Here is a 23,980-nt window from a genome sequence, read left to right on the forward strand (position 1 = left end):
GGTCTCAAGATATATCACCAACATGCGTACAAATAATCAATTTACCCTCAACGGGCCAAATTACCATCACACCCCTATAATTAGAAATATGGACTCACATGCATGCATTTCACATCATATCATAATATAATCAACATATACATGCGTTTATCAATTAATAACATAATTAAGCAAGTATGGCCCTCCCGACCTACTATTCACGCCGTTAAACACACCGGAGAATTCGGGGCATTACAACAACGTTACCATAGCCAAAATCATTATCCGAGCCTAGCTAAGCTAAGCTAAGCTATATATGCTATAAACAACAACGTTGGTGATCATCTACAACAACCAACCCCATTGAAATCCTCTGAATCAGACAGAGCTTTTCGTCGCCGATTGTATATTGGACAAGAGAGAAAATGGAGGAAAATCACAAACCCTAATCCCAAATAAAATCAGAAAAATAGATTGAGAAGAAGAAGAAGAAGAAGAAGAAGAAGAAGAAGAAGAAATCATATGAGTGAGACACATGAAAGAGATGGTGTACCTGAAGAAAATTTGGAGAGAGCAATGAGAAGCCATTGAAGCTTGAGAAACTCTTTGTGTGCACGAGCTTGAGAGGGCATAAATAAAAATTTGTTTAATTTTTTTTTAAAAGTATGAAAATGGTGTTTTCAAAATTTGGTAAATTTTAATTAAAATTTTAAAAAAATTAAAAATAAGTTTAATTTTTTTTAACTCACTGAACATGTTTTTCGGTGTTGTTATAAATTTTTTTATTATTTAATAAGAAAACTATTTAAATTTTTTTTACTGAACAGGGCCAAAGGTTGTGTTTGGTAAATTTTTTATTTTTTAAATATAAAAATATAAATATTATTTTATTTTTGTTTTTTTATTTTTAAAAAATAAAAATATGTTTGGTAGCTATTTTTTTTTGTTTTTAAAATAAAAAAATAATAAACGCGTTTGATAACTTTTATTTTTATTTTTTATTCAACAACATGATGTGTTGATTTGAAGAAGAGAAGAAAAAAAAAGAAATGAAAAGTTGAAAATGGTTTAAAAAAATTTTGAAAGTGAAATTTTTTTTTTTCAAAATTTAATAAATTTTAGTTCAAATTTAAAAAAATAATAAATAAAAATATAGGTGTTGTTTGGTAACACTTAAAAAAATAGTTATTTATTTAATTAATTAAAATTTTGAAAATTAAACATAAAATGTGTTTGGTAACTCTATTTTTATTTATTATTTTTTTAAATTTTAATTAAAATTTATTAAATTTTAAAAATAGAATTTTTTCACTTTCAATTTTTTTTTAAACAGTTTTCAATTTTTCTTTTATTTTTTTTCTTCTCTTCTTCAAATCAACACCTTATATTGTTAAACAAAAAATAAAAATAAAAGTTATCAAACGCGTTTATTATTTTTTGTTTTTTTTAAAAAAAAAAAAATATAGTTAACAAACATTTTTTTTTTAAATAAAGAAACAAAAATAAATTTATATTTCTATTTTTATGTTTAAAAAATTCAAATACAAATTTTTTACCAAATGGGCCCATAGTTACCAAACACATTTTATGTTTAATTGTCAAATTTTTATTTAATTAAATAAAAAACTATTTTTTTTAAATGTTATCAAACAACACCAAACATTTTACCAATCTTAACCATTGTATTTGATTTATTATTAATAGAAGTTACATAAGTGCTATTTGGTAACACTTAAAAAAAATAATTTTTATTTAATTAATTAATTAAAAATTTAATAATTAAACATAAAATAATATTTGGTAACTCTATTTTATTTATTACTTTTAAAATTTTAATTAAAATTCATTAAATTTTGAAAATAGAATTTTTTACTTTCAATTTTTTTTTAAACTATTTTTTTTTCTCTTCTTCAAATCAATATATCATTTAATATTGTTAAATAAAAAATAAAAATAAAAGTTATCAAACACATTTATTATATTTTGTTTTTAAAAATAAAAAACAAAAATAGTTACCAAATATATTTTTATTCTTTAAAAATAAAAAACAAAAATAAAAATAATATTTCAATTTTTGTGTTTAAAAAATTCAAAATCATAAATCATCTTTTCTTTTTTAATTATTTTATTATTTTGTACCTATCCCGGACAACCCCTTTTATTTCATCCTTTTTATCTGATTGATTTATTTATTTTAAAAAAAAAACGGATTAATAATTAGAAGCGCTTAAACCCTTCTACTTGGCGCCATAGATTATAGAGTGAGTGCACATCTCTCTCTTTCCTTCTCTTCCATGTATTCTTCCTTTGGTTCTTCAATTGAACAAACCCTAGATGCTCACTCATGAATCCAACCATCAATTTAGTTATATTCTCTGTTTGATCTTGTTGGTGCAGGGCTTAGACTGCTGATTGGTAAGGCTCTCAAGTCCCTGAAATGGCTACCCAATTACGTTCTTTCGGCGAACTACTATCGGTCAAGTCGGAGGGCAATATCAATGGTGCTCTCCCACCCGATGAGCTTGACCATGTTCCACTGATACGTCGCCGGTCCCTGCTACTCGCAAATAAGCCTTCGAATTGTTATTCTGAACCTAGCGCCGTCGAAAGTGGAATCGGAAAGCGATTGATGTGAGCTCTCAATTGCAAAGCTCAATTTTCGCTCATTTACTTGAGATTTCAAAGTGCTGAAACTTTTTTTTTTTTTTTTTTGGGGGGGGGGGGCATATATACAGGTCCCATATGCTAGTTAAAGAAGAAGACGAGAGCTGTGATTCACCGGTAATCATTCATACTTTATGTTGCTTCTTTCTTTCTTTCTGTAGTGCGGTTTTCCCTTTGTCAAATGTTGAGACCATTCTCCGCAGTTTTCGATAGAATGTTTCGGAGAGATTTAAAATTGTAATGTATGTTGTAAATATTTCTTATTTGTTAGTGATTTGAAAATCTGAAGTTCCATTAGATTCACAACTGCACTGCATTGGAACCAGATTCCTGAACCCTTCTGTCTATTTTGGAGGCTGCTAGGTTCTGTGAAGGTGTTTGGGTTAGGAGGGTTTGAAAAAGGATAGTTCTGAATCTTTTTTGTGCAATATAAATATCAGAACCTTACATAATTAGTCTTGGACTGAATAGACTAGAACCTTTTATTTTTTTTTTCTGTTGACTATCATTTTTCTACTTTTCATCATTATTCTTTTAATTGGAAGGCGTGTGTTCCTCCAAAAATTATGATATGTGTCCTCGATAACTTGTTCTTTAAAAGCTCAATACTAATGGAAGGAGACCTTAATTATCGCATTCCCCAAGTCATTGTATTTTATGCAAGAAAAATTGATTTTTGGTTTAGATTTCAGAGTACTAATACTAAATCTGGAATGATATTTCTTAAGAGCAGTCAGGAGTTGCTTTAGGGTGATTCTTTTGTTGGATTCCATAAAAGGGGTGGGAATTTATGAAACTTAGAGCAATTTTGGTTCTCTATTCAACATCATTGCTGGATAGGTGTAGATATTTTTTTTTTGACGAGGTAGAGGAGGAATTCAAAATTGGTGCAATTTTGGGGGAAAGAATATCATGTTTTGGGTAGTTTTGTCGATGATCATTGAAGGATTTAGGCTTAGTGCTATCAAATTTTTAAGCAATTGAGTTTTTTGATTTACTTATATAATTGTCTTCTGTGCTTTTTGTCCTCTATTATGTTTCTTTACTAATAGTCTCTGCCTCTCTCTCCTAGTCTTGTGATCCTCTTAAAGTTTGTTACGTAAAAAAATTCTGCAGTTCTGTTTTTAGTTTTAGTCTTAAGGTCTTTTCAGGCAATTGGTCATGTTTAAACATGTAATAATCTGCTAGAAAGAATAAAGATTTTATTTCTTATTGGAATTGCAGAAGTTAGATTAGAAATCATTTAAAAGAATAAACTGAACCTTGTACTGGAACCAAGTCAGAAAAACCCATTTGTAGTTAGAACTGATTATTGGTATCAAATTTTGTATAATCTGGACATTCCCATGTTCTGTTTTGAAATCTTTGTCTCTAGTTTTCATTGGGCAGTTACTAATCTCGTAACCTGCTTGACAGTAAAACTTTTTCCTGTGTGGTAGACTACTTCATGGCCTCTCTAAGTAGTAGTATATACATTTTTTTTCTTATAATTCTTATATTTAATTTCTTAATGAGAGTTGATCGAATTAGTATGCCTGTTTGATATTTTTTTTTGGTACTCATATGTTTTATTTTTTGCAAGCAAGCATTGTTTTAAACATTTGGCAATGGAAATTAAGTTCCTTTTGAAATTTGGAACAAAATAAGTGTCCATAAGAAATAAAAATTTATGTTTTGCATTTTTTTTGAAATATTAATGATCTGTAAAAAAATATTCATGTTTTTATCCTTTCATATTTTGGTCATTGGTTATGCTCTATTGAAATGTTATGTACTAATTATTTTGTAATCAGCATCAAGATTAATTTGTTGAGTGGCTCTGCATGCACATTTCTTTATTTATACTTAACAAAGTAAAAAATTATGGAATCACTAATTGGCCATTAATGTTTGTTTTTGAATTGAGGAAATAAAATATTTAAGCAAGAAAGCAATATGAAATTCACTATGAAAGGTTTGAGGTGGAATTAGTTGTAATTGTTTTTTCTTGCTGTCTTTCTTGTTAATGGAATTTGTATTTATTCTAGGACGTTCTTCCTACATCTGCAAGGTCTCCCAAACAAGTAGTGCTTGCAGTTTTCGCTCAAAATCAAAATCATGCTGATAAAGATTGTGAGCAAGTTCATTGTAAAGTATCATGCAATAGAATTGTGGAAAATTCTGTACTTGATCCTTGTTTAGAAAATGGAAATTCTATTCAAGAAGTGGGAACCTCTGGAGATTATCTGATTGAGAGTTCAAAGCAAATAAAATGTACAGTTTCTAATAGTGATGTTGCTCAAGTGGGGAAGCTTGAGGCCAATATTAGCAGTTTTCCAGCAATTTCAACACTTTCAGAAGTTCCTGCAGTAGCACACATGGGAAATTCTGGCAACTTGTTGCACTCAATGGGAAGTTATATACAAAACTCTTCTTCTACTGATGTCCCGACAATTAAGGTGAAACGGGAGATCTCATGTTTTTATCCTTTCACATGTTGTTTGTTAGCTATGTTCTCTACTGAATTGTTATGTACTAAATATTTTGTTATTAGCATTAAGATCGATTTGTTGAATGGTGCTGGAGACATGTATACTTAGTTATACATGTAAAAGTTTTTGCAACAACAAAGTAAAGAATTATGAAATCAATAATTGGCCATTAATGCATGTTTCTGTAGTTAGGAAATGAAATATTTAAGCAAATAAGCAATATAAAATCACTATAACAGGTTTGAAATATAATTAGTTGTAGTCGTTGTTTCTCTCTGCTTTCTTATTAATGGAGTTTGTAATTTTTGTAGGACGTTCTTCCTACATCTGCTTGGTCTCCCAGGAAAATAGTACTTGCAGTGTTTGCACAAAAACAAAATCATGCCCATAAAGATTGTGAGGAAGTTCATTGTAAAGTATCATGCCATAGAATTGTGGAAAATTCTGTAATTGATCGTTGTTTAGAAAATGGAAATTATATTCGAGACTTGGGAATCTGTGAAGATTGCTTGATTGAGAGTCCGGAGCAAATAAAAATATCTAATGGTGATGTTGCTAAAGTAGGGAAGCTTGATGCCAATATTAGCAGTTATCCGGCAATTTCAACACTTTCAGATGTTCCTGTGGTAGCACACATGGGAAATTCTGGCAACTTGTTGCACTCAATGGGAGGTTGTGTACAAAACTCTTCTGTCACTGATGTCCCGACTATTAAGGTGAAAAGTGAGATCTCTGATCTCATTGATGATGATTGTTTAGACCACATTGTGTTGAAAGAGAGGCAAAGGATGCTGCTTTCAAGGTGCTATTTGTTTATTATATAATTACTTTTATGGCCAAGGATGTGATTTTTTTTTCTCAAGTAAATATTTGGAAAACAAATGCTTTCCTACCAGGCTAGCTACCTATTTTAAGAGTGTAAGTTTTAATTGGGGAAGGAAATTATAATATATTTGTAAATTAAAAAAAAAAGCCTTATTCCCCTAATTAATTTTTAGTGTGGGTATGAAAAGAAATTATAATTATTAATGCTATTATTGTGATTTTTGGAAGAGTTTCAAATCTCTTGAAAGAAATGAAAGAATTTTCAATGTTTTGAAGGAGATTGTGGACTCTATTTGGGACATCTTATGTTTTGGGTGCCTTTGTGGGCACTCAATTGTGAACAGTTAAAGAGTTATTTGTTTCTTGAATTATTAAGGGGTTGACATTGTCTACTGTAATGGTTTTTCTTTAGACGGATTCTCCTTCTTCATCAATAATATTTGACGTTTCTTATTTAAAAAAGATTTGTTTCTCATTATTTTGCAGTAAACTGTTGGGAATGGCAAAACCGGCTCTTGAGGTAATTTATTTTGTTAATACACATAGTTTGATATTTTTTTGCTATTGTCTCTGAACCTCTGCTAATTGTTTTAGTTTATAGCTAAACGCATTGTTTTAGTTTGCAGTAAAAGAATCATGTTGATTTTTTTATGTTAGCCTTTTTTAAACGATAATGTTCATTAGAATTTTGCTTTTGTCTCTTCTTGCGCTCCCACAAACCATAGTTGGAAGTCCCTTGACCAGGTTAAACGGTGGTAGTTTCTATCTCTCTTTTTGGCTTGATAAACTGGTGATATTTACTAGTTATTACACCCGGGGTATTTAAGAAATTTTGACCCCTTTCTGTTCTTTTTATTTTTTTGGGTTTTTTCATGGTAATTTTTATCTTAAAGTGTACAACATGCATTAAATTTTCTTATTTAATAAAAAAATCATTTGAATTCCATTATGCAAATCTTTGATATTTTACGAATGAAGAGATGTAATATTATGAAATTTACTAGAATTCTCTGCTCTCTGCATAAATTTTATCAAATCTGTAAGTTTTTAAGTATTAATTACTGATAATTTCTCAGCCGGTTAGTAATGTGCCTTTGAGTATTGCATGCTTTTGGGTACTTTTCTGCATGCATATTTACACTTACACCAGTTTCTTTCTTGTTTTGTTTTGAATTTAGTACACTTTTTGGCAGAAATTTAGGTGATGGTTAGCATTTGTCATTAAAATTGACTCTAATTTGTGCTTTTTAGATTAGTTTGGAAGCTTCATCAGGAAATGGTATACAACAGTGTGATGAAAATCAAAAGGAACAAACTCCTGATGTTATTGGAGTATCATTAATGGCTAAAAGTGAGTTTGTTGATATTCCTGAAAGAAAGCCTTTTGATTTTTGTACAACTTAGTATGTAATTTATTAACTGGTATCATTGCCGATTCCTCTTTATAACTTATTGATACTCGAGTGTATGTAATAAATTAATTAGCAATAGGGATATTTCAGATGATGACAGGATGTGTTCGTCCATGGAGTTCAATTCATGTGAAAGGCAGGATAACATGCTTGTATACACAAATGACATTAGTAGTTCATCTTTATCAACCACACTCAAAGTCAAAGATGAATCTCATGATGACAATAACTGCCAAAACTTGGACAACAATGCTTGGGATACTTTTTCCTTTAACATGCATGGGGTAAAAGCTGAAATGGAAAGCTCTAATGAAGATGATGAAGATGAAACAGACCATATTTGTCTGGGCAATCGTGCAAAGTTGCTGAAGTTAAAAGATGATAATGAGATAAAATCTATGCCTTTTGCCACTGAATGTAGCCCTATTGCAGCAGAATCTGCAAAGCCATTCAGTATCAACCGTATGCGGAAAAGGAAAAAGACTGCCACGTAATATATTTTATATATTATTTGTACATATATTGTTTGATGGTGATTATAAATAATAACTTTATTAAGAGCCAAGCTTATGGTTTTGTTTGTCAAACTAATTGCAGTGATTCAGTTGAAACAGCTCTGGAGGAAGATGCTCCTGGACTCCTCCAGGTACTTAATACTGCTACTATTGCTCTTCCTTTGAAGTTGGTACAAGATTCATGAAATTTCTTTTGTGCAGGTGTTAATTGAGAAAGGAGTATCAGCAGATGAGATCAAACTCTATGGGGAGACAGAGAGTGATGATGCTCTAGATGAGTCTTCTAGTGAAAGTTTTTTGGAGCTTGAATCTGTGATATCAAAGGTTGGAAATATTTTATTCTCTGATGTTTGTTTTATTATTATGTTTTTGCGTTTCTTGCCTTTTGTGCAAGACAGTTTATGTAAATTATTTCAGCAAACATTTTGGAAGTCGTCTTTATAGTATTAGAAAAGTTTTTGTGGGCAGAAATTTATATGCATATAAGAAGATAAAAAGCCAGTAATTCACTGATAGAAAAAGACAAAATAATAATAGGAAAGTAGAGGTAGTAGTATTATTCCAAGGAAAACAAAGTAGTTTGATAGACACCTACAGAAGGGGTAAAGTGGGGAATTGATAGAATATATGTACAGGGGTTTACGAGTCTTGGCCTCTCTCACAAAGAAAAAGCTCTCAAAATACAATCAAGACAATTCCTCCGCTAATTCTCACATCTTTAACACTTATACGACTCTATCCTTATTCATTCAATACCCATCAGTACAATTTCGCATAACCCACTCTACTACATATGTTTATTAATTTACCACTTTCACCCCCTTCTATAGGTGTTTATCATAGTAATTATTTTATAGAGACAAAGGTCAAATGTTCACGAGTGACCTCATCCCAAATATATTGAGAGCCATCGCTTACAGCGGAGGAAAACTATGGTTACAAATACCGACAAAGTACTGTACAAAATTTTATACAAAAATAAACAAGAAACGACAAAGTAGTGTACGAAATATCATAGCCAAGGGGAGAAGAAAACACACATTTTAATACATAAAACTCTTGGCTGACAGATAAGAGAAAATTAAATCTCACGATTTGTTTGTAGCTGTAAATTAGTAGTTTCCTTATTTAGATAATTTGTAGCTATCTTTGTAATTTGTTGATTATTTTGTAATCGAGAGGATTAGGGGTGAAAATCGTATAAATAGAGGGTTGTGTTCACCGATTGAATATTGAGAAAATAAGAATAAAATTTCTCTTACACATTTCTATATGATATCAGAGCCGTACGACTCTCTCCCTCTTCTCCGATCGGGTCCGGTCACCACTGTTGAGTCCGATGAGTCAATGACATCTGCGGCTTCAGGCGACTCCTCGGCAACCTCTAGTCCACCGTAACCTCCAGTCCTCAACAACCTCTACATTCTCTACAACTGCGCACACCGGTGTTCTTGGTCCAGTCTGGCATTTCCTTGACCTGTTCTTTCAGTCCAGCCGGCGTTAGCCTCGGTCGCACCTGCAAGCTTCGGTTTTCACTCACACAGCCGAAACTCTCACCTCTTCAACTTTTCTCAATACCAGCCCTAGCCATGTGTCACCATGTCCCAAAGTGGAGATTTCATCTCAAACCAGTGGGCCCACTCCTATTCTAGCCCAAACTCAGGTCCAAACTCAGGTCCAAAATCAGTTCACTAGCTCCATGGGTTCCATTTACAATCATGATACCAGCTCTCTCCACATCACAGCCTGCAAATTTGATGGTAGGAATCATCTACAATGGGCGCAGTCAGTAAAGTTGGTCATCTATGGGCGTGGAAAACTTGGGTACCTCACTGGTGACCTTCCTGCCCCTCCTCTGACTGACTCCACTTACAAGGTATGGCAAACTGAGAATTCTATTGTCCTTCCATGGCTTATTAATTCGATGGATCCAAAAATCAGTCGCATGTATTTATTTTTTAAGTTTGCTAAGGAAGTCTGCGATGTTGCTAAAAAGATGTACTCTGACCTTGGGAATGCCTCTCAGATTTTTGAGATTCATACCAAACTCAAAGAAATCAAGGAAGGTACTCACATTGTAACCCAATATTTCTCAGACTTACAAGACCTGTGGCAGGAACTCGATTTGTATTTGGATACCACTCCTTTATGTGCTATCTGCACCACACTCCAGCACCAACGATTAGAAAAGGAGCGGGTCTTTGAATTTCTCACTAGGTTGAACAGTAATTTTGTTGAAGTTCAGGGTCGTATGGTTTGTCGTTCTCCATTTCCTGACACTGAAGAAGCTTTCTCTGAAGTTAGACGTGAAGATGCACGTCGTCGCGTCATGCTCACCACTCCAGAATTGCCAGCCGTTGAAAGCTCTGCCCTTGTCTCAATGTCTGGCCCACTGCCATTTGGCAGATCCAATCCCGACTCACGACCTAATTGTAAGGGGGACTGACCTTGGTGTGATCATTGTCAACGGCATGGCCACACTTGCTCCACTTGTTGGAAAATTCATGGAAAAGCACCAAACTGGACTCCTCGTTGCCAGAATGACGAAAAGGCCTATCAGACTCAGATTGCGGGTGATAGCAATCCGAGCAATCCTGCTGCCCCTTCATTTAGTTTAGAACAACTCGAACATTTATACACGCTCCTCAGTCAATCCTCCATGAAATCGAAGTCTGCTCCCGAGTCTCATTGTGCATCTGTTGCACATTTTTGTAATTTTTCTTCCACTTTCCAAGCACCATGGATCATCGATTAAGGTGCAACTGATCACATGACAGGTTTACTTCATTTGTTTGATTTTTATTGTCCCTGCTCTACTACCTCTAGTGTTAAGATTGCAGATGGAACTCACTCACCTATTGCAGGAATTGACACCATAAAATGTCTTCTGTCTCCTGATTTACTTCTTAAATTAGTACTCCACGTTCCTTCATTAAAATGCAATTTAATCTCTGTTCAGAAATTGACTTCTGGTAATCACTGTCTTGCTAAATTTGTGTCCAATTTTTGTAAATTTCAGGATCTATCATCGGGGAGGATGATTGGCAGTGCTAGGATTCGTGACGGACGTTATCTCTTCCAGCATCCACCTAAAGAGCAGCCTCTTTTGCATTGTTTGGCTTCAAATTCTATGTCTAATTGTGTTATTGATTCAAATTCTTGAATAATTATGTTATGGCATTGTCGACTTAGACATTCAAGTTTTTTTATATTAAAATCACTTGTTTTCGTCTTTGTTTATCAATAAAAAAAGTTGCTGATTTTCAATGTGATATCTACCAAATTGCTAAACATACTCGTGTTTTGTTTCCTCACAAACTATATACTCCTTCCAGCCCCTTCTCTCTTGTTCACAGTGACTTGTGGGGTCTGTCAAAGGTCACTACCTCCTCTAGTAGGCGTTGGTTTATCACATTCATTGATGATCATACACGAATCACTTGGGTTTATCTACTTAGGCACAAATCCGGAATCTGCCAAGTCTTTCAAAATTTCCACAAAATGATCCAACACAGTTCCAAACGTCTATCTGGACACTTCGTACCGATAATGGTACTGAATATTTCAATTCCACCCTTGGTCCCTACCTTCTACAGAATGGGAATGTTCATCAAAGCTCATGTGTGGATACTCCGCAACAAAATGGAGTAGCCGAAAGAAAAAATCGCTATCTCTTGAAAGTGGCTCGTGCCATTATGTTCAATATGCATGTTCCAAAATATCTTTGGGGCGATACTGTCCTTACTGCTACTTATCTCATTAATCGTCTTTCCAGTAGGCCCCTTCAGTTCAAAACACCATATTCCATTCTTTGGTCTCTCTACCCTCACACGCCCACCAATATTCTCCCCGTCAAAGTTTTTGGCTGCGCTGCCTTTGTCCACGTACGCTCCCAACACCATTGTAAACTAGATCCTAGAGCCATAAAAGCAACTTTCCTAGGATATTCTCCTACACAAAAGGGCTACCGTTATTGTCTCCTACATCTTCAGGGATATCACTTTTTTTTGAAAATTCACCTTATTTCACTCCCACCTCGCTTTAGGGGGAGCACATCCATAACGAGCAAGAAACTAAGTGGCTGTGGGGTTTAGAATTATCCCTAGACACTTCATTCCCTTTAGAGCTAGAAATCACTCATGCTTCTCAAGATCATCCATTTTTTCCTGCTTCTCAAGATCATCCCCATCTTCTCCTGCTTCTTAAGATTAAAACATACAGAAAGAAATATGAGTATATATCAGAAGAGAAAGAAATAAACAAGTAACGAATCCTTATCACAGTCAAGAGCCCGATCTGGTGATAGAACCACTTCCCTCAGATGATCCAGGTAAACTTCCCTCAAACACTCAGTCATATCTAGATATTCCTATTGCATTAAGGAAAGGAACTAGATTTTGTACCCAACACCTATTTCAAAATTTATCTCTTGTGCTAAATTATCATCTCCATTTAGAGCTTTTACCTCTAGTCTGTCAGATGTTGTGATTCCCAGGAATATCAAGGAAGCACTTGGTACTCCTCAATGGAAGACAATAATTCTTGAAGAGATAAAGCACTTGAGCATATTGGAACTTGAAAATTAGTGGAGTTATCACCTGACAAGAAAGTAATAGGGTGCAAATGGGTATTTATGGTCAAATACAATGCAAATTGATCTATTGAAAGGTACAAAGCACGGTTAGTTGCCAATGATTTTACTCAAACCTACGGGATTGACTACACTGGAACCTTCACTCCAGTTGCCAAACACAATACTATTGGAGTATTGCTCTCGCTAGTTGTCAACCTGGATTTAGAGTTGCATCAACTTGATGTAAAAAATGCATTCTTGAATGGAGATCTAGAAGAAGTGTACATGAGTCAACCTCTGGGTTTTGAAAAATCTCCCAACACAACCAGAGTTTGCAAGCTAAACAAATCACTCTACGGTCTAAAACAATCTCCTCGAGCATGGTTCAATCGATTCTTGAAAGTAGTCAAGGGACTCGATACATGTAAGGCTAAACAGACCATACCCTCTTCATCAAACACTCAGAAACAAGAAAATGTCAATACTAATTGTGTATGTTGATGGTATTATTTTCAATGGCAATCATACTGAAGAGATGATTTCGATCAAAGAGATGTTGGCAATAGAGTTCGAAGTCAATTATTTGGGTGCGCTCAGGTATTTTCTGGGAATAGAATTTTCTAGGAGCAAAAGAGGGATTTCTGTATCTCAAGGAAAATACACTCTTGATCTCTCAAATGAAACAAGAATGCTTGGCAGTAATTCCGGCAAAACTCCAATCGAGCTCGAAGACGAGAAAAATATTTGAAGGAAGTTTAGTTGACAAAGGAAGGTACCAACAACTAGTAGAGAAGCTTATCTACCTCTCACATACCAGACCTGTTATCGCCTTTGTAGTAGGTCTGGTCAGTCAATATATGCATGATCCATGTCAAGGACATCTCAATGCAGTATGCATAATTCTTTTGTACCTCAAGCAAACACCACGAAAATGTTTTTTCTTCAAAAAGACAACCGAGAGGAAGGTTGAAGTATTCACAGATGTAGATTGGGTTGGGTCAGTTGATGATAGAAAGTCTACATATGGGTATTGCACAATTGTATGGGGAAATGTAGTGACATGGCGAAGTGAAAAACAAACAATTTTTGCAAGAAGTAGCGCAGAAGTCGAGTATAGAGCCATGACCCATGGAGTGTGCGAAGCAATATGGTTCAAACGCCTATTAGAAGAATTGAAGATTGAATATGAAGCTCCCATTCAACTCTACTGTGATAATCAATCTACCATCAGTATTGCACTCAACCCTATACATCATGACAAAACTAAACACGTTGAAGTGGATCGTCACTTTATTAAAGAAAATATTGATGGAGGCATTAGCAACATCAAATATGTACAGACGGATCAACAGTTGGTTGATGTCCTCACAAAGGGGTTATCCAAACGAGTCTTTGATTTTCTAGTAAACAAGCTTGGACTCGTCAATATTTATAGTCCAGCTGGAGGGGGAGTGTTGACAGATAAGAGAATCAAATCTCACGAATTGGTTGTAGCTGTAAATTAGTAGTTTTCTTATTTAGATGATTTGTGGCTATATTTGTGATTTGTTGATTATTCTGTAATTAAGAGGATTAGGTGTGAAAATTGTATAAATAGGGTTTTGTTCACTGTTTGTATATACAGAAAATAAGAAATAGAATTTCTCTTACACATTTCTATACTCTCCCAATTTCTACTTAGGTCCAGATAAGATATTCCTTCAAAATCCTTGGCTTTATAAACCCAGGTTGCCACCCAAAGCTTAATCTTTTCCTATAGATTGCCTGCTGAATTTTTCTTGTTTTCAAAGATTATGCTATTTCTCTCAAGCCAGACTTCCCAAAAAACAACAAGCAAGGCTGACATCCACATGACTGATCCTCTTTTGCCCCCATTTTGTTTGCACTCAAATAACTGTACATGTTCGAGGCATACACTAATGAATTCCAAATTCGTGTTTCAATCTATACCCTAGTTTTCGCACGAAGTTGCATTCGATAAACAGATGGCTAATGCTTTCCCTGTCCTCATTACAACACACACGCTAGCCAGGAGACAAAGACTGGTAAGGTCGTTTGTGTTGTACATTCTCGTGCATGCTCACCTTCTCTAACGCTAGAAGCCATCCAAACACTTTAATCTTGGAAGGGACAATAATCTTCTAGATGGATTTGGCCCATTTCAGCTCAGTATCCTATGATACCATACTACCAAAAGCTGATTTGCATGAAAAGATCTTACTTTTGTCGGTAGCCAAATCCTCATATCCTGCACCATGTTTGAAAGAGAAGTATTCTATCAGCTGTAATAGTTCCATCAACTTTGCAGTCTCCCTGTCATTCAAATTCCTCCTGAAAGAAAAATCCCAACATATGTCAAAGTTTAAGACCCCTCCCCCTACCATGAACTCTGCAATAATTTTCTTTCTACCTAAGGAAATTGCTACTAGATTAGGGAATAATGATGTGAAAGACCTTTTTTCGATCCAAATGCCCTCCCAAAATTCATTCTACCCCTCCTACCTACCTTAAATTTTACTAATGAGAGAAACTCATCATACAAATTAGCTATTCCTTTCAATGGGCTTCTAGATGTCATCTTATATCCTTATTTGGAGTCCCACCGGTTCTCATCAGCCCCAAATCTACTCATTATGACCTTATGCCACAAGGCACCAGTTTGCAAAGGAAATCTCCACAACCATTTCATCAAGAATGCTTTGTTCTTGTATTCTAGATTTCCAATTCCCAAACTACGTGAGTATAGTGGTTTACACATCGTATCCCAGTATGCTAAGTGTTCCTTTCCTCCAAGATCTCTACCTTCCCACAAGAAGCCTCTCATCATTTTTTCCAACACCTTAATGACAGATTTTGGGGCGCTGAATAATGAGAGATAGTAGGTAGGTAATGCGGCAAGAATCGATTGAATGAGTGTCAATCTACCTCCTTTGGATAGGAGGGCACTTTTCCATCAAATCTTCTAGCACACTTTGATAATATCATTTCCCAAAAAGATTTATATCTAGGATTATCACGTAAGGGCATCCCCAGGCACTTCATAGGCCATTGACCTATGTCACATCTGCAATCTCTAGCTCCTTCCACCACTATCTCAGGAATATTGATTCCTAGCAAATGACTTTTGTGCATATTGATTTTTAATCCCGAAACAACACTAAATGCTTGTAGGATCTTCAATAATGTTTTGAGAGTTCCTATCATTCACAAAGAATAAAGTATCATCAGTAAATTGTAAGTGACTCCCCACAATCTTGTTTCTCCCCACAATGAATGAAGCATTAGCTTTGTCTACCATTCTCACCAGTACATCAACTACTATGGTAAACAAAAAGTGTGATGGTGGGTCCCCTTGATGTAATCCTCTAGAACCTTTGAACTTCCCTCTAGGCCTACCATTAGTTAAAACAGAATAAGACACCGAGGAAAGGCATATCACTTTATCCATTTCCTCCACAATGTACCAAATCCCTTCTTTTCCATAACAAAATCTAGTAAGTCTCATTCACGTGATCATAGGCCTTTTCGAAGTCAATGTTGAATACAAATCCACTCTTTTTTTTACTCAAGTATTCTTCCACAACCTCATTAGCTATCAAGATTGTATCTAAAATATGTCTCCCTTCAACAAAGGCTCCTTGAGATTCTGAAATTGTATATGCTAACACTTCTTTCATTCTATTTGTCATCACCTTTGAAATAAATCTTATACAAGCTTGTGATCAAGTTGATTGGCCTGTAATCCTTCACTTTACACATATTGAGTTTCTTGGGAATTAAACAGATATATGTCTCAATTATGCCTCTTTGGATAATGCCATCTTTTTCAAAATCCTTGGAAACCTCTAGCACATCCTCCTTAATAACCCAATGCATTTGAAAAGAGCCAAAGTATATCCATCTTCCCTTGGGGCTTTGTTTCCATCGCACTAAAAAACACTTGAAACTTGAAAAATCCAAGTGTATTCAAGACGAATTTAGGTATGATGTATCACACACTCGAACAACCCTAAAACCCGAAACTAAAATATGAAATTGTCAAATTTGATGTGCACCCCTAGTATTAATTGAACTGGGAAGTGTTAAAGAAGGATTTGAAGGAGATTTTCAAGGGTTTTGCAAGGGATGGTGTTATCTATGGTAGTATAAATTAGACTCACATATGTCTCATCTTCAAAGAATTTAACATCTATAAAGTGAAAGATTACTGGCCAATCAATTTAATTAGAAGCTTGTATAAGATCATTTTTACAATACCTTTGTCTTAAATTGAGGGGAGTACGAGTGACATATACTGTTTAAAAGACTCGAGGGACTTTTGTGGTAGGAAGACAGATCATAGACATAGTTTTGGTGGCTAGGACTTGTTTGGGACAGCTTTTAGAAAAGTGCTTTCTGAAAAAGCTGTGCAATAAAAGTGTTTGGTAAACTATATGAAAACTTATTGAAGAATTTATGCAGAAGTTACAGCTAAAAGCTAAAGCTGACACAACCCAGCTTTTAGCTTTTCCAAAAGCAGCTTTTTGAAAAAAACTTTGGAGTAAATGAATTTTTTATCTAAATATATTTACTTTTTTATTATATATTACTCAAAATAAAAATATTTAAAATAAATTAAAAAGATAATAAAATAAATAATATTTAAATTTTAAATATATTTTATTTTAGTAAATTAACAAAACACCTCAATACAAAGTTTATTATACATTATAATATTTTTTTTGCATCTCATAGTATTTTTAAATTATAATTTATCAAACATATATCAATTTCATGTTTTAGAAAAAAAATAATTTTAATTTTAACATGTTTAAATAAATATAATATTTATATTAAAATTCATTGGGTATGTTTAGTATCTGTGAGTTTGTTTTAATAAAATAAATATGATATCTATTTGGGTCTTTTAATATTTAACAACACTCTAATCATATGTATATAGTTTACCAAATACTCTGATACAATTTTTCCAACTCGCAGCACTTTAAAATTTATAATTTATCAAACACTCAGCAGCTTTTCCTCATAGCACAGCTACAGCTGCTTTACTCTACAACACAGCTACAACTGCTTTTTCCCATAGCACAACTATACCAAACTGGCCCTAATGAGGTGGTAGAAGAATACAAGAGCAAAGGGAAAAGTGGTTTGGTGTTCAAAATCGATTTTGAGAAGGCATATGACTATGCAGTGGGATTCTTGGATTTTATCAAAGATAAAAAAGGTTCTGGGAAAACTTGGGGGAAATGGATAAAGTAGTGTCTCTATTGTGTCATATTCCATTTTTATCAATGGAAGGTTGTATAGCGAATCTAGAGGGCTAATAGAAGGAGATCCTTTATCACCCTTTTTGTTTACTATTGTAGTTGATGTTCTAGCGAGAATGGTAAAAAATCTAGCAATTTCATTTCTTTTCCCATGTAAGTGATTCTTTAACTATTGCCTTGTCTGATTCTAGTCCTAATCTTGAGTCTCCTAGTGTGCTAGAACTAGACCTACCCATTGCTAAGAGGAAAGGGGTCAGGAGTAATACTTTGCATCCAATATCCAAGTATGTGTGCTATGGCATGCTCTCACTAAAATTCAAAGCCTTTGCTGCCAAAATTAAGTCGCCATTTTGAGGAACATGGATGAAGCTCTCTTGAGCTCTGAGTGGAAGAAGCTGTTTACGAGGAGCTAGGAGCTAGGAGCATTGGAGAAAAATGCAACTTGGAGAATAATTGCTCAATTGAAGGACAAACATGGTAGGACGCAAATGGATGTTCACAACCGATGGCACTATAGATAGATATAAGACAAGATTTGTTGCAAGAGGATTCATTCAAACATATGGGATGGATTAAACTGAGACATTTGCACCAGTTGCTAAATCGAACACGATGAGAATTTTATTAATAGTTGCCGATCTTGATTTGCCTTAGCTACTATTGGATATATATAGAGTGCGCTTCTAAATGGAAATTTGGAAGAAGTGCACATGAAGATTCCCCTGGATTTTGAAGGAAAGTATGGGAAAGGGACTGTCACTTAAAGAAATCTTTGTAAGGCTTGAAGCAATCTCCACGAGCATGGTTTGAGATGTTCAATCAAGTGATTAAAAGGTATGGATACAAACAAAGTCATTTAGATCATGTTGGTAAAAGCATGATTCTAGGATGATTAGTTGGCCTTGAATAGCTGTCTAATTTGTAGAGCTAGAAGTAGATGTTGCACACAGCCTATTTATAGGCTATTCCCATGTACGTGTAGTGATACCAATCTGAATTAGTTTTCCACAAATAATTACAAAATTATTACTTTTATTGATATAAAATAATAAAAATAAAATTAATCACTAAAACTTATATATATATACATATATTATTTTATATAAACTATCATAGTTATCTTTAAAAATATTTATATTAAAAATAAATTAAATGTTAATGAGGTGGGTTCAGCGTGGGGGGTTTTATCCCCCGCCCCTGCCCCATTCCCCGTTATTTATTGAAGCAAAAAAACTGTCTTGTATTGGGGGTTGTGTGGAAAATTCAGAAGTATCGACTACATAAAAGTGTGAGAAGTGTATTATTTGATATCTTTTTCAGTACATACAATATCCTATATATAGGATGTAAGCCAATCAGCTATGTAAGCTGTACAAATCAGATCAAATCTGACAGCTACCTAGGTCAACTATTTTAAGCCTAGAATCAAATGATATATACAGAAAAAGGTAAGTATTTATACTGAAATTAATGTACAATATTTCTACACTAACTTTTGGGGGACTTGTAATCTCCAAAGAGTGTCAGCCCAATTCATGCACATTCAGACTGCCCCGTTCCCAACCAAGAACCACCCATACTACCCAACCTCGCGAATTAGAATGGAAACTCTGCATATACTATCTCTCACTATTTAGAGCTCCTTTTTAAAATTATTTTGCTAAAATATTGTTTTATTTATGTTTACAGTTGCTAGTGGTTGTTCCAAGATCAATTGTGATTTCTATTCCTTTGTATTTCTTCACATATTCATACAAGGTTGTTTCATTAAAAAATAAAAATTTCTTATGTCTAGTACACGTTTAATGAATATGTCATTTACATGTATTTTCATCAGAAGATGTAATATTTGGATGAAATAATGAGGCTATAGGATCATCCTGTTGGATAGTGGTCTGATCTAATTATGTCATGGTAGGAATAAGCACCCTTAAATTTGTACTTGGCATTTCTTTTAGTCGTATTAGAATGTTGAGGCATGTAGTCTGCATCAATACTTCCTTTCATGTTTGGATGCCCTTGAACATGAGGTTCTTATCCTTGCCAGATTTCTTGGTCTTTAAGACTGTAGGTATCATCCAAATTATTGATTATGAAATTGTGGATGCATCAACGGTTCATATCCTAGCAATGGGTGGTCTTGTATGCAATAAATTGGTCATTCTCTGGAGTCATGATAAATAATTGGTGTCTACTGTGATTGATCGAAAAGTTCAAACCTTTTAATTACACTTCCGATGGATGATGAACAAGTCATTTAGCAATGTTTACTTTGCTTAGCTTTAAAAATCATTGCATACTTATTTTGGGAACAATAATGTCATTTGGTTGAGCCATCTCAATTACACGGCTCGTTCTTCTTATTTACAGTTGGTATCAAATTTGTTTTAACTTGTTCTTTTTACTTGAGTTTTAGTTAGGCTCTACTTGAAACAGTTTCCACTTGAACAACCAATACATCCAGCATGTTTTTCTTTTTAATTTCTAAATATTTGGAACAGATTTTCACTCAGCGCCATTCATTTTTCAAGTTTGCTCCCATACGTTGCACAAAGGGGGCAAGAGCTAGTTATTGCTTGGCTTGTTTACTATCACTTGTAGAGCAGGTACAAGATTCTGCTAACCCATTGATATCATTTGCTTATTATTGGCTGTTAGCATAATGCTTGCCTTCATCAAATAATTTGCCTGCCTTGAATTTTGATCTACACCTTATAATAAAAACCACTGTTTTTAGTAAACTAAATTTTCATGTCAACAGACAAGATATTTGCAGTTTCGCAAATGGCCTGTGGAATGGGGTTGGTGCCGAGATCTGCAGTCATTTATTTTTGTGTTTGAGAGACACAATAGGTGCGTATTTTGCAGCATTCATGACATCTACAAATCAATTGCTTGTCTACTTGGAGCGAATGATCATTTATATGTGATTGCAGAATTGTGTTAGAGCGTCCTGAATATGGCTATGCAACATACTTTTTTGAGCTAGTAGACTCTTTATCCATTGATTGGCAGATTAAGCGGCTAGTTACTGCCATGAAGCTTACAACCTGTAGCAGGATTTCTCTTATTGAGAACAAAGCATTATTGGTAATAATTTTGCCGTATTTGTCTTTTTGGTTATTGCTGGCAATTGTATTGGATAGCACTAAATTACTTTCTTAATTGGTATGCCTGCATTTGTTTTTATATCTCAAGTTTCTAAAACCTTAAGAAGGGTTTGTAACGACTTTTCATGTTTTGCAAACTGTCCTACTTAGACCATCATCTTTTTGTTTGTCTAGGACAATGTAGGATTTCATTCACAATTCTGGTTATGAAATTCATTTCATTGGAAAAGGTTAAACTATGATTGCGCATACAGTTACTTTATCAATGTATGTGACAGGCAACATACAAAGTCAAATTATTCAAACTTGTAGAGTTCACTATTGAGCTAATCAAGTGAATTGTTGGCCTTTCATTACCTTGGGTCCAAACATTCACCTTGTCCTCAAGGTGAAAATCTTCCCATGTAGACTCAAATTCAGGTAATGAATTCCACTTGATTAGCACTTCGAGGTCTCTTGTCTTTCCATGGATCTTTTGGCGCACATCTAAGAGTTTTTCAGGCTCTACTACCAACTCCAGATCAACAATGAGTTGTTTACGAATTGTAGATTAAAAATTAGTCATTTCGTAGGCTCTTCTCAGCTGTGAAATGTGGAACACCAGATGGATAGAAGTAGTGGCTGGTAATTCTAGTTTGTATGCTACCTTTCAAACTCTTGCCAAAATCTTATATGGGCATTGTACCTCGCTGCAAAATATTCAGATTTTCTTTGAGCTAAGCTCTTTTGTTTATATGGTCTCAGCTTGAGGAAAACTAAATTTGGTCTGCATGCGGACTTCTTCTAGTTTTCCATCCCAATCTTCCAACAATGCGTCCACGGTTGAATAAGTGAAGTCCCTTTTATGTATCAAATTAAGGGGGTGGGTCTCGTCCATATAGAGCTTTAAATAATGTACACAGTGGTGCTGAATGGTACGGAGTATTATACCAATATTCAGCCCATGGTAACCATTGATATCACTACCTAGGCTTATCTGATATGAAGCAACATGAGTTTCTAAACACCTATTAACCACCTTTGTTTGCCCATCTGTTAGGGATGGTATGCAGTGCTTTTCTTCAACGTAGAGCCTTAACTTTAATTCTTCTTTTTAAAATCTGCTTAGAAATCTCTTTTTGAAATGATTGATTGGGGTATGCCATGCAATCTAACTACCTCTTCAATAAAAATGGCTACTATGTAATTACTTGGTACTAACCACCTCAGTACCAAGTAATTTTTCAACCTTACTCATCATATGTTCCATGGTTCTCTCTATTATATCGAAAGATTATCCATGGCTGAAATCTTTATAATTTTTAACCTTACTGATTCAAACTCCTGCCATTCTTCATACACCTGCTCCATCTTCTCCTCTAATGCCGCCACCTGACTTTGAGCCATTCCTCCCAAAAATCTTGATTGATCTAATACCAAATTGTTAGGAACAAAGATAAGCCAATAAAATTTAGGTAATGGATTGTAGTATAGGGACTGAGCTTTTATTGATAATTGATCAAAATGTAACCTAGAGGTCTCCAAGGTAAAACTAGGGTGTTCGAGAGCCTAGCCTCTCCCAAATCCGGCCACATACAATACAACCGGACCCTTCAACAACCTCTTACAGCCCTTAAATACCTTCCCTGAATTAGTTAATAGCTGAAATTACACATTGACCTTTAATCATTTGTATTTTTCTTTGTACGTACATACGTATATGTAACAAGGGGCTTATCAGTTCCTTGAAGTTGACGAGCTTCGTAGTTTGGCATGTGTAGCCATGGATTCTGGTATTTTGCTATATGTAATTTCATGAGCATAATAGGCTTATATTTATTTTGCTGTACCTGTTTCTGGCGGATGCATTTTTCCTCACTTCCTGGTTACATCTACTAGTTTAAATTTCGATTTTGACATTATCAGTTGAGTATATCTCCAAGCATGGTTTTATTTATAAAAATGACAAGAATGGAATAATTACTAGAATCGATTTTTGTGTTGTTTCCTCTCTTACACTTGCTAATTCCTGGTAAAGGTTGGAAAAGACTTGACTCAAGGTGAGGCAAAGGTGCTAATCGAGTATGGTTGGATACCAAATAGTGGGTTGGGAACCATGCTCAAGTACTGCAACAGAGTAGTGCACGACAGGAAGAATGAGAAGGACACCTCAGAGTGGAGATCCAAAATAGGAAAGTTGCTAATGGATGGTTACAATAGGGGAACATTGGTAGCAACTAGTATCCCAGAAGAAGAAATGGAGTCTAGAGATTCTCAAAGCCCAGAAGTCAAGCTGGAGCCTTTCTGATTCTGAAAATGTAAACAACTAAACCTGTATAGAAAGATCAAGTGGTTAATTGTTACTTACAGATGGAAGAGTGTAGTACATCCTGAGTACTTTAGTGTACACTGCCGAATCAGTGAACAGAAAAGTAAGATGGTGGAAAGAAGAAAAGCAGACATTAGATTGTACATAGTGTAGTTTGATGGAATTGAACCTTTGTCGTATAATTTCTTGTTTGATCTATCTTTTGTCAAGTAGATAAGTAAACAAGATACGATGAGTCTTTTTTACAATGTAATTAGGGTAAATGGCACAATTAGTCCCAGTCTAATTAGGATTAATTATTGTTATAAGGCATTTTAAAGTGCCCAACATTAGATGAATTCTTATTTTGTGTTGTCCGGTATAAATTTTAATAAATGGGGTTCGAATTTAAATTAAGCACTATATAAAATGCCACCTTATGTGATTGGATACCTTAATGTTAGATCCATCTTGAGATGGTGGAGGTCCAATATAAAATTTAGCATTTATTTAATTATTATATGTAAAATGATAATTTTTCATACTTTGGAGATGTTTTGTCTGAAAAAAATTGTATTTTTTTAAATTTTGTGCTCTTTTGACTTTAGGTACAGGTCTAGTATGCTTATATTCTGCTTACTCAAGGTGCCTACTTAGGATTCGTAAACTTCATTGCTCGTTAACATTATCTTATGGATAATTATGTTTGATTAATTTTAATTATGATTATGTTGAATTAATTCCAAATCATGTTGTCTTGGTAAAGTCATCTCATTTACCGACTTTGTGGTGAAGACTTCATAAATAAACTGAAAGAAAAATCAATTTTTGACGCATACATTATTTCATAACATTTCAGAAATGAAGCTAAAACACA

At 34.3% G+C, this 23,980-nt stretch overlaps 1 protein-coding gene across 3 annotated transcripts; it reads left to right on the forward strand.

Annotated features, from left to right (window-relative positions):
- The first annotated feature begins 2,198 nt into the window (after positions 1 to 2,198).
- LOC133818631 (uncharacterized) lies at positions 2,199 to 23,520 on the forward strand. Of its 3 annotated transcripts, XM_062251627.1 has the most exons (14): positions 2,199 to 2,240; positions 2,377 to 2,610; positions 2,715 to 2,760; positions 4,671 to 5,081; positions 5,426 to 5,916; positions 6,426 to 6,459; positions 7,191 to 7,290; positions 7,442 to 7,841; positions 7,949 to 7,997; positions 8,068 to 8,190; positions 20,208 to 20,312; positions 20,468 to 20,559; positions 20,643 to 20,796; positions 22,834 to 23,520. In XM_062251627.1, the coding sequence occupies exons 2-14, from the start codon at positions 2,417 to 2,419 to the stop codon at positions 23,101 to 23,103; spliced, it is 2,469 nt and encodes an 822-aa protein (XP_062107611.1). In that variant the 5' UTR covers positions 2,199 to 2,240; positions 2,377 to 2,416; the 3' UTR covers positions 23,104 to 23,520. The 3 variants fall into 3 exon arrangements, with proteins under 3 accessions (XP_062107611.1, XP_062107612.1, XP_062107613.1); XM_062251628.1 differs by lacking the exons at positions 2,199 to 2,240; positions 20,208 to 20,312; positions 20,468 to 20,559; positions 20,643 to 20,796 and having other exon boundaries at positions 2,248 to 2,610; XM_062251629.1 differs by lacking the exons at positions 2,199 to 2,240; positions 20,208 to 20,312; positions 20,468 to 20,559; positions 20,643 to 20,796; positions 22,834 to 23,520 and adding an exon at positions 10,886 to 11,133 and having other exon boundaries at positions 2,248 to 2,610.
- The last annotated feature ends 460 nt before the right edge of the window (positions 23,521 to 23,980 follow it).

The sequence above is a fragment of the Humulus lupulus genome, chromosome 2 (genome assembly GCF_963169125.1).
Source record: "Humulus lupulus chromosome 2, drHumLupu1.1, whole genome shotgun sequence".
Lineage (NCBI taxonomy): Eukaryota > Viridiplantae > Streptophyta > Magnoliopsida > Rosales > Cannabaceae > Humulus > Humulus lupulus.